Genomic DNA, 10,620 nt, shown 5'->3' with positions numbered 1-10,620 from the left:
GACGGTCTCGATCTCCTGACCTCATGATCCGCCCACCTCGGCCTCCCAAAGTGCTGGGGTTACAGGCGTGAGCCACTGCGCCCGGCCAAAAAAATTTTTTTTTAAGAAGTCTTGCTCTTGTCACGCAGGCTGGAGTGTAGTGGCGTGATCTCGGCTCACTGGAACCTCTGCCTCCCGGGTTCAAGAGATTTTCCTGCCTCAGCCTCCGAGTACCTGGGACTACAGGTGTGTGCCACCACAGCCAGCTAATTATTGTACTTCTAGTAGAGATGGTGTTTCTCCATGTTGGCCAGAGTGATTTCAAACTCCTGACCTCAGGTGATCCACCCACCTTGGCCTCCCAAAGTGCTGGGATTACAGGTGTGAACCACTGTGTCCAGCCATTCTCTAAAAAAAATTTTTTTTTGAGATGGAGTCTCATTCTGTTGTCAGGCTGGAGTGCAATAGCACGATCTCGGCTTACTATAGCCTCTGCCTCCCAGGTTCAAGCGAATCTCCTGTCTCAACCTCCAAAGTAGCTGAGACTACAGGCCTGTGCCACCATGGCCAGCTAAGTTTTGTATTTTTAGTAGAGACAGGGTTTCACCATGTTGGCCAGGATGGTCTCAATCTCTTGACTTCCTGATCTGCCCACCTTGGCCTCCCAAAGTGCTGGGATTACAGGCGTGAGCCACTACGCCCGGCCTCTCTGAAATTTTTAAAAACAAGGATACTTCATCTGTTTGGAAAAGTTTAAGCGAAGATACATATATACCACATATAATATGGTACTCATGAAAGTACCATATTATATAACCATTCTGGAAGCCGTAACTTAACATTTCCAATGAAAGGGTGAGAGCAATCTTTTACCCACATTTATTTCTATTGCAAAGAACATAAAACATAAACTTTTCAATTAACATGTCCATACCTCACCAGTTCCATAAGGCCAAATAATCTGATTCATTTTCAATGAGTTTGAGTACTGATCTTGTAAATTCTGTGTAACAAAAGCTCCTATTCCTGATCCTGTGCCCCCAGCCATACTCATTATGATGAAAAAACCACTGAAAGAGTCACATTTCTCCACTTCCTTCCGGATTAGGTTCATTATAGATTCTTCATGCCTGGGTCCATGAACAGAGTAACTATGCAATGGCAAAAGAAACAAACACAAACACTTTTCAATTTAACCACAGATATGTGATGCAGAGACAGATATAGAATAGAGAGGTTTTTTTCAAAACTATGGAAGCGAAGAACTATCATGAAAGGTACAGGTATCCTGATTGACAAAATTTTAAATACATAAGTTGAATATATTTAACCCACTTATGCCTAGTGTTCCATTATTGGAACACTAAGCATGTGGGAGTTATTTATAACCTATTGCTCAAGGCCATTACTAAGGTCTGATTTTTCACTCATGCAAAAATTTAAAAAATTGCAACCTCTGGCATAAATGGGTTAACAGGTGAACAGGACTGCTAGCAGAGGGAATTTACAGAGTATAGAAAGTTCTCTTTATTTTTGAGGTTTTAATCAGATACTTTAATATTTGGGGTTTTCATAGTTGTACTTATTTTGGGGGTACATGTGATATTTGGGTATGTGTACACAGGTGTAATGATCAAATAAGGGTAAATGGGATATCTATCACCTCAAACATTTATCTTTTCTATGTGTTGGGAACATTACAATTCTTCTCTTTTAGCTATTTTTTTTTTCTGAGACAGAGTTTCACTCTTGTCACTGGGGCTGGAGTACAATGGCACGATCTTGGCTCACTCCCACTCCTGGGTTCAAGAGATTCTCCTGTCTCAGCCTCCCGAATAGCTGGGATTACAGGTGCCCGAACCACACCAAAAGAAAAATAATAATTTTTGTATTTTTAGTAGAGACGGGGTTTCATCATGTTGGCCAGGCTGGTCTCAAACTCCTGAACTCAGGTGATCAGCCTGCCTCAACCTCCCAAAGTGCTAAGATTACAGGTGTGAGCCACTGCGCCTGGCTACTTTTACTATTTTGATATATACAATAAATTATCAACTATAATTTCCTTACTGTATTATTGAATTCTAGAGTGTATTGCTTCTATCTAACTGTATTTTTATACCCATTAGCAACTTTAAAAAAAAAAAAAACAACCAAAAAAAAACAGTGTCTTACTATGCTGCCCAGGCTGGTTGTGAACTCCTGGCCTTAGGCAATTCTCCTGCCTCAGTCTCCCAAAGTGCTGGAATTACAGGCATGAGCCACTGTGCCCAGTGAGCAACTTCTTTTAATCTTCCTCCAAAAGTTCTCTTTTGTAGGCTAAGGGTATTCCTTTTCTCCTTTTTTATTTTGTTTTTGTGTTTTTTGAGATGGAGTCTCACTCTGTCGCCCAGGCTGGGGTGCAGTGGCACCATTTCGGCTCACTGCAACCTCTGCCTCCCAGGTTCAAGTGATCCTCCCACCTCAGTCTCCTGAGTAGCTGGGATTACAGGCGAGCGCCACCACACCCGGCTAATTTTTGTATTTTTAGTACAGAGAGGGTTTCACCATGTTGGCCAGGCTGGTTTCAAACTCCTGACCTGAAGTGATCTGCCTGCCTCAGCCTCCCAAACTGTTGGGATTACAGGTATCAGCCATGGCGCCTGGCACCCCTCACCCCACCTCTTTTCTCTTTTTTGAGTTAGGGTCTTTTTCCATCACCCAGCCTGGAGTGAAATGTGAAGTGCAGTGACACAATCACAGCTTACTGCAGCCTTGCCTTGACCTCTCAGGCTCAAAAAATTCTCCCATCTCAGCCTCCTAAGTAACTAGAACTACAAGCGCATGCAACCATCCCTGGCTAATTTTTTTTATTGAGATGCAGTCTTGCCCTGTTGGCCAGGCTGGAGTGCTGTGGCATGATCTCTGCTCACTGAAAACTCTGCCACTTGGGTTCAAGTGATTCTCCTGCCTTAGTTTCCCAATTAGCTGGGATCACAGACGCAGTTCAGCACGCCCAGCTAATTTTTATATTTTTAGTAGAGACGGTTTCACCATGTTGGCCAGGCTGGTCTCAAACTTCTGACCTCAAGTGATCCGCCCGCCTCGGCCTCCCAAACTGCTGGGATCACAGGCAAGAGCCACCATACCCAGCCACCCGGCTAATTTCTTTTTTTTTTTGAGGCAGATTCTCACTCTGTTGCCCAAGCTGGAGTGCCGTGGCGTGATCTTGGCTCACTGCAACCTCTGCCTCCCGGGTTCAAGTGATTCTTCTGCTTTAGCCTCCCAAGGAGCTAAGACCATAGGCACAGGCCACCACACCCATCTAATTTTTTAATTAAAAAATTTTTTTTTATTTTTTGAGATGGAGTTTTGTTCTTGTTGCCCAGGCTGGAGTGCAATGGCATGACCTGGGCTCACCACAACCTCCGCCTCCTGGGTTCAAGTGATTCTCCTGCCTCAGCCTCCTGGGTAGCTGGGATGGCGTCTACCACCACGCCCAGCTAATTTTTTCTATTTTTCAGTAGAGACAGGGTTTTACTGTGTTGCCAGGCTGGTCTCAAACTCCTTTCCTCAGATGATCTGCCCACCTCGGCCTCGCAAAGTGCTGGGATGACAGGCATGAGCCATTGCGACAGGCCTAATTTTGGTATCTTTAGTAGAGATAGGGTTTCATCATGTTGGCCAGGCTGGTCTCAAACTCCTGACCTCAAGTGATCCACCACCTTGGCCTCCCAAAGTGTTGGGATTACAGGCGTGCACCACTGTGCCTAGCCTCACCTGGCTAATGTCTTTTTAAAATTTTTTCGTAGTGACAGGGCCTCCCTCTGTTGCCTAGGCTAGACTTGAACTCCTGGGCTCAAGTGATCCTCCTGCCTTGGCCTCCCAAATTGCTGGGATTACAGGGGTGAGTAGTGGCCATTCCTTTACCTGGGGCTTTCAATAATACCAGGTAGTTCTACAAGTTTATGATACAGTATAGTATTTAATATTCCTAACAACAGTCCTGAAGCAGTGGTTCTTAAACTGTGCTGCACATGGCCGGGTGCAGTGGCTCATGCCTGTAATCCTAGCACTTTGGGAGGTGGAAGCGGGTGGATCACTTGAGGTTAGGAGTTTGACAGCAGCCTGGCCAAGACAGTGAAATACAGTATCTACTAAAAGTACAAAAATTAGCCGGGCATGGTGGTGTGTGCCTGTAGTACCAGCTATTCGGGAGGCTGAGGCAGGAGAACCACTCGAACCCGGGAGGCAGAGATTGCAGTAAGCTGAGATCGCACCACCGCACTCCAGCCTGGGCGACAGAGCGAGACTCTTGTCTTTAAAAAAAAAAAAAAAAACTTGCTGCACATTAAAGTCACCTAGGGACCTTTAAAAAATCCCAACAGCAGGCAGGGCCGGTGGTGCACACCTGTCATCTCAGCACTCTGGGAGGCAGGGGCAGGTGGATCATCAGAGGCCAGGAGTTCCAGACCAGCCTGGGTAACACGGTGAATCCTCGCCTCTACTAAAAAAATACAAAAATTAGCTGAGCATAGTGGTACATGCCTGTAGTCCCAGCTACTCGGGAGGCTGAGGCAGGAGAATGGCGTGAACCTGGCAGGCGGAGCTTGGAGTGAGCCGAGATCGCGCCACCGCACTCCAGCCCGGGCGACTGAGCAAGACTCCGTCTCAAAAAAAAAAAAAAAAAAACACACACCAAAAACCCAACATCAGGCCTTTACCCCATATCAGTTAAATCAGAATCTCGGCAGAAGGGAAACATGAAGGTGAAGATGGCAGTGGCCAGGGCCGGGTTCCTGGGAATCCAGTGGCCACAAAGGGCATCCCAGAACGTGGTGCCGCTGGGCGCACGGACAGCCTCCCGCATGACCAATGACATGCTCCCAGCGTCCTATCCTAGGACCCCAGAAGGACGGGCTGCCGCCCCCAAGAAGTATAATATGTGTGTGGGAGACTACGAGCCTTATCCGGATGATGGCATGCGGTATGGCGACTACCCAAAGCTCCCTGACCGCTCACAGCATGAGAGGAATCCATGGTATAGCTGGGACCAGCCGGACCTGAGGTTGAACTGGGGTGAACCAACGCACTGGCACCTAGACATGTATACCAGGAATTGTGTGGATATGTCCCCCACACCTGTTTCTTGGAATGTCACGTGTATGCAGCTGTTCAGCTTCATGGCTTTCATGACATTCATGTTCTGGGTGGGGGACATGTACCCTGTCTACCAGCCTGTGGGGCCAAAGCAGTATGCTTGCAATAATCTGTACCTGGAACGAGGCAGTGATCCCTCTAAAGAACCTGAGTCGGTGGTGCACTATGAGATCTGAGGAGGCTTTGTGGGCTTTTGTGTCCTCTAACTAGGACTCCCTCATTCCTAGAAATTTAACCTGAATGGAATCCCTAATAAAACTCAGTGCTGTGGTTTAAAAAAAAAAAAAAAAATCAGAATCTCTCGAAGTGAGCCGTAGGCACCAGGACTTTTCCAAAGAACCTCAGGAAATTCTAATATGCAGCATAGTTTGGGAACTACTGTCTTGTAGTATTTTCTATCATTGAGATATCTGCCAGATACGGATATTATATCTGGTAAGTTGTTATATTTTGGTAAGTTAGTTTGCAGCACGACAGTGAGGAAGATGGAAAATCCTGCTGAAAGAGATCCTTGAGTTCAACATTACCTGTACCGTAAGCACAGACACAGGCAGGGAATGAGAGTTTCTTCTGGGTAAAATCAAATTCTAAGTCTAAAACAGCAATTTCAAGATTATGGGCCGGGCGCGGTGGCTCAAGCCTGTAATCCCAGCACTTTGGGAGGCCGAAATGGGCGGATCACAAGGTCAGGAGATCAAGACCATCCTGGCTAACACGGTGAAACCCCGTCTCTACTAAAAAATACAAAAATCTAGCCGGGCGAGGTGGCGGGCGCCTGTAGTCCCAGCTACTCGGGGGGCTGAGGCAGGAGAATGGCGTAAACCTGGGAGGCGGAGCTTGCAGTGAGCTGAGATCCGGCCACTGCACTCCAGCCTGGGCGACAGAGGGAGACTCCGCCTCAAAAAAAAAAAAAAAATTATGTGCTTGGTATATTAACTGTACAGTTCTAACTTCGCTATCTATTAATCGACTGTGTAGCTGTCACTAAATTGAAAATCACAAGGAATTATTCTTACCCATATGCCCAGTTGTTTCCAGAACCTTGTTTTTGACAGAAGCATGCATGCTGACCATATTTCCATCGGCCAGACTGGGCAGCCTTTGACAGTGTTTGACTGATAACTTTGGGTTCCATGTCAACAAGAACAGCCCGGGCAATTGGAACTAGAGGGGGAAAACAAAAACAAAAACATCAAAAGAAAAAAATATTTCTTATGTCTTATTTGAGTAACTCAGAGCATAAGTGTCCAAATACCAAAAAAAAAAAAAAAATTCCAGGGGTTGGAGATAGAAAGATCTGCCATACTGCTTAGAAATCCCAGTGGGCAGCAGCAGGCATATGCAGATGTCCACCAAGCCCAGCATTTGCTAAGCAGGCTGAATCAGTGCAGGCCTAAAAGAATACCTGGATCAGATAAGCCGGGCGTGGTGGCACGTGACTGTAATCCCAGCTACTTGGGAGGTTGAGGCAGGAGAATCGTTTGAAACTGGGAGATGGAGGTTGCACTGAGCCAAGGTTGTACCACTGAACTCTAGCATGGGCAACAGAGTGAGACTCTGTTTCAAAAAAAGAAAAAAATAAGAGTACCTGGGTCAAGACTACAAACATATGCTGAATGCTTATGATGTGCCACAGACTGTGCTGGGAATACAGAGATGAAGACATCAAACTAGCCTTAGAAAGGGCAGGTGGGAGGCTGGGTGTGGTGGCTCATGCCTGTAATCCCAGTATTTTGGGAGGCTGAGGGAGGTGGATCATTTGAGGCCAGGAATTAGAGACCAGTCTGGCCATCACAGTGAAATCCTGACTCTACTAAAAATACAAAATTGGCCAGGTGCGGTGGCACATGCCTGTAATCCCAGCACTTTTGGAGGCTGAGGCGGGCGGATCACCCGAGGTCAGGAGTCAAGACCAGATTGGCCAACATGGTGAAACCCTGTCTCTACTAAAAATACAAAAAATTAGTTGGGTGTGGTGGCACATGCCTATAGTCCCAGCTACTCAGGAGGCTGAGGCAGGAGAATTGCTTCAACCTGGTAGTCAGAGGTTGCAGTGAGTCGAGATCATACCACTGCACTCCAGTCTGGGTGACAGAGCTAGACTCTGTCTTAAAAAAAAAAAATAAAAGAAAGAAAGAAAGAAAAAAGAAAGAGAGCCTGTAATCCGAGCACTTTGGGAGGCCAAGGCAGGCGGATCACTTGAGATCAGGCGTTCGAGACCAGCCTGGCCAACGTGGCAAAACCCTGTCTCTACTAAAAATACAAAAATTAGCCAGACATGGTGATGGGCACCTGTAATTCCAGCTACTTGGGAGGCTGTGGCAGGGGAATTGCTTGAACACGGGAGACGGAGGTTACAGTGAACCAAGATCACGCCACTGCACTCCAGCCTGGGTGACAGAGCGAGACTCTCTCAAAAAAAAAAAAAAAAAGAGAGAAAAGAAAGAGCCAGGCATGGTGGCATGCACCTGTAGTCCCAGCTACTCAGGAGACTGAGACCTGTGAATAGTCACTGTACTCCAACCTGGGTAACATAGCAAGAACCTGTCTCTACAAGAAAAAGAAAAAAAGAAAAGAAAAACAGTAGTTGGATCTGGTGATTCGGAGGTCACTGGAAACCTTTTTTAGAGCAGCTTCAATGGTGCTATGAGGCAGAAGCAGGATCACAGGTGATTAAGCAGGGTCCTCTTTTGAGAATCTTAGAAGAAAGGCAAAGAGATAACAAGGGAGATGAAAGCTATAGTCAAGAGATGAGTTTTGTTTGGTTGGTTTTAAATTGGTGAGATCTGAGCATGTGGAAGGGAAAATGCCACTGGAAAAGCAAAGATTATTAACATAGAAATGAAAAGCAAAAACAAAGTCATTCCCTAGTGAGATGGGAAGGAATGGGGTTTGAAAACCATGTGGAAGGCCTGGCTTTGAAGGGGTTGGTTCTATCAGAGTAAAGGAGAGGACTGTGGGCCACACCTACCTCCATTCTCCTCCTCACTGAAGAATCTCTCTTTGCAAGATGCTTGATATGCCTCATTCTCTCTCTTACAGCAGAGTCCCTGGGAACTGTGTGAGTCACTAAGCAAAGCATCAAAAACTTCAAAACCAATCTGATTGCCACACTGACCAAGTTGCACTGTTACAATTGACATGCTGAGCCACAAACTAGGTGTATTACCTCTAAAAACAACCTGTAATCGAAAAAAATAGGCTTTGAGAACCACTATATTACTAATAAGAACAAATAAAATGCCATATGTGTTAATTATATATCAATAAAAAGTCTTTTTTTTTTTTCCCCCCTGAGATGGAGTCTTGCTTTGTCGCCCAGGCTAGAGTGCAGTGGCACACTCTCGGTTCACTGCAACCTCCGCCTCCCAGGTTCAAGCGATTCTCCTGCCTCAGCCTCCTGAGTAGCTGGGATTACAGGCACGTGCTCCCATGCCTGGCTAATTTTTGTATTCTTAGTAGAGACGGGGTTTCACCATGTTGGCCAGGTTGGTCTTGAACTCTTGACCTCGTGATCTGCCCACCGCGGCCTCCCAAAGTGCTGGGATTACAGGCGTGAGCCATGGCACCCGGCCCAAAAAGTCATTTTAAAATGCCACATACATATATAATGTTGGAGATGGAACAGCTGCATTGTCTAAGGAGCCAGTCATTCAAGGAAGTTATCTTACTCTCTATATGGTTTTGGGATTTGTGATTTACTGTACATGAATCCATTCATACACAGCTCAATAGTTTCCAAAATCTGATTTATACTCACTTTTTTCCTAAACATACATTTAAAACAAAACATTCTTCTTAGTTGAGGTGTGATCAAAGAAAAAAAGAGGCTGGGTGCCGTGGCTCACACCTGCAATGCCAGCATTTTGGGAGGCTGAGTTGGGAGGATCACGTTAGCCTGGCTGTTCTAGACCTGGTCAACATGGCAAAACCCTGTTTGTACAAAAAATACAAACATTAGCTGGGCGTGGTGGTGTGCGCCTGCAGTCCAAGCTACTCAGGAGGCTGAGGTGGGAGGATCACCTGAGCCTGGGAGGTCAAGGCTGCAGTGAGCCAAGATGTTGCCACTGCACTCCAGCCTGGGTGACAGAGTGACATCCTCCTGTCTCAAACAAAAAAAAAGATTAAAAAATAAAAATAAAAACAAGACAAAACAAATGTCGATTGAAGAAATTAGTAGTACCACCCTCCACACCACAAGAACATGTAGAACGCAGAAGTGAGCTCAATATTGCACATTCAATTAACATTAATTTTCTCTCTTCTAAATATGACTTAGGCTTTCTCCACTAGTCTAGCCTGGTAACTTTAGTAAAACCTGTAAGAAAGATTTTGTGTTTAGCTCAGGTAGGACAGCAAGAAAGATGGAGCTTGGAGAAAGAAAACCATATGAAATATTAACCGGGCGCAATGGCTCATGCCTGTGATGTCAGTACTTTGGGAGGCCGAGGCGGGAGGATCACTTAAGCCCAGGGATTCCAGATCAGCCTGGGCAACATAGCGAGACCCTGTCTCCTTTTAAAAAAGAAAGAAAGCAAAAGAAATATTAGAGCAGGTCCTCATTATTTTTACCTAGGAAAATTGATAATTTTTGATAAAGACTTCACATCAGGTCTATGCAACACTGGAAATGAGCCGTGGGTTGTGAAGACAGACTCCGTGCTTAAAATGTCAAACGGCAAAGTAGGTATTTTATTATCCTCATTTTACAGATAAGGAAACTGAGGCTCTGAAAGGTTACTGACTTTTCCAAGGCCACGACACAGAACTAGTAAATAGCAAAGCCAAAAGGTCTCCCGTTCCCCACGGGCCCCAGGAGTTCCCCACACGTAACACGACTCACCGCCAGATGCGGACAAACACTTCTGTCCCGTTCAAACTTCGGACCAACCTACTCACTATGCGCATGCTTACTTTCAACACGAAACACCTGAGAACGAATGCGCATGTTCCATAAACGGAGAGTTTTTGTTGTGTATATATTTTTTCCTATTCAGAAAGATTAATTACGCATGTTCAATTTCAATTTACGAACTTCAGATATGGTACGCATGCTCAATGTCCACCGAAAGCTTTAGCTGACAATGCGCGTGCTCTAGTCTCCAAGCGCGGCTTCGGCTGGTGTTTTGCGCATGTTTCTGCCAGCACCTGGATCCTGGCGATAGTTCTGCGCATGTCTACTGCCCACCGTTTGGCTTCACGGAACCCTGTACGCATGCTCCTGCGCTGAACTTTAGGAGCCAGTCTAGGGCCTAGGCGCAGACGCACTGAGCCTAAGCAGCCGGTGATGGCGGCAGCGGCGGTGGTGGCTGCGGCGGGTCCGGGCCCATGAGGCGACGAAGGAGGCGGGACGGCTTTTACCCAGCGCCGGACTTCCGAGACAGGGAAGCTGAGGACATGGCAGGAGTGTTTGACATAGACCTGGACCAGCCAGAGGACGCGGGCTCAGAGGATGAGCTGGAGGAGGGGGTGAGGCCCGGGTCCCCGGGGGCCCGAGGTGACAGG

At 46.4% G+C, this 10,620-nt stretch overlaps 2 protein-coding genes and 1 pseudogene across 5 annotated transcripts in view; 2 read left to right on the top strand and 1 right to left on the bottom strand.

Annotated features, from left to right (window-relative positions):
• The window catches only part of TUBD1 (tubulin, delta 1), a 32,854-nt gene extending 22,649 nt beyond the window's left edge, over nucleotides 1–10,205 (bottom strand). Inside the window, exons 1-4 of the mRNA XM_011979168.1 lie at nucleotides 9,959–10,205; nucleotides 8,087–8,297; nucleotides 6,132–6,279; nucleotides 914–1,130 (exon numbers count right to left, since the gene is read on the bottom strand). Of these exons, the coding sequence (XP_011834558.1) occupies nucleotides 914–1,130; nucleotides 6,132–6,279; nucleotides 8,087–8,258 (537 nt within the window). The 5' untranslated portion in view covers nucleotides 8,259–8,297; nucleotides 9,959–10,205. The remainder of the gene's footprint in view (nucleotides 1–913; nucleotides 1,131–6,131; nucleotides 6,280–8,086; nucleotides 8,298–9,958) is intronic.
• LOC105539064 lies at nucleotides 4,731–5,382 on the top strand (annotated as a pseudogene).
• A 99-nt stretch (nucleotides 10,206–10,304) lies between the features above and the next one.
• RPS6KB1 (ribosomal protein S6 kinase, 70kDa, polypeptide 1) overlaps nucleotides 10,305–10,620 on the top strand; it is a 73,092-nt gene continuing 72,776 nt past the window's right edge. For all 4 annotated transcript variants that reach the window (XM_011979167.1, XM_011979165.1, XM_011979164.1 and 1 more), the window contains exon 1: nucleotides 10,305–10,584. In XM_011979167.1, coding sequence (XP_011834557.1) covers nucleotides 10,444–10,584 — 141 coding nt within the window. In that variant the 5' untranslated portion in view covers nucleotides 10,305–10,443. The remainder of the gene's footprint in view (nucleotides 10,585–10,620) is intronic.

The sequence above is a fragment of the Mandrillus leucophaeus genome, unplaced genomic scaffold, assembly GCF_000951045.1.
Source record: "Mandrillus leucophaeus isolate KB7577 unplaced genomic scaffold, Mleu.le_1.0 Scaffold20, whole genome shotgun sequence".
Taxonomy (NCBI): Eukaryota; Metazoa; Chordata; class Mammalia; order Primates; family Cercopithecidae; genus Mandrillus; species Mandrillus leucophaeus.
Note: the sequence above shows the minus strand (reverse complement) of the source record. Positions and strands in the feature narration are given on the sequence as shown.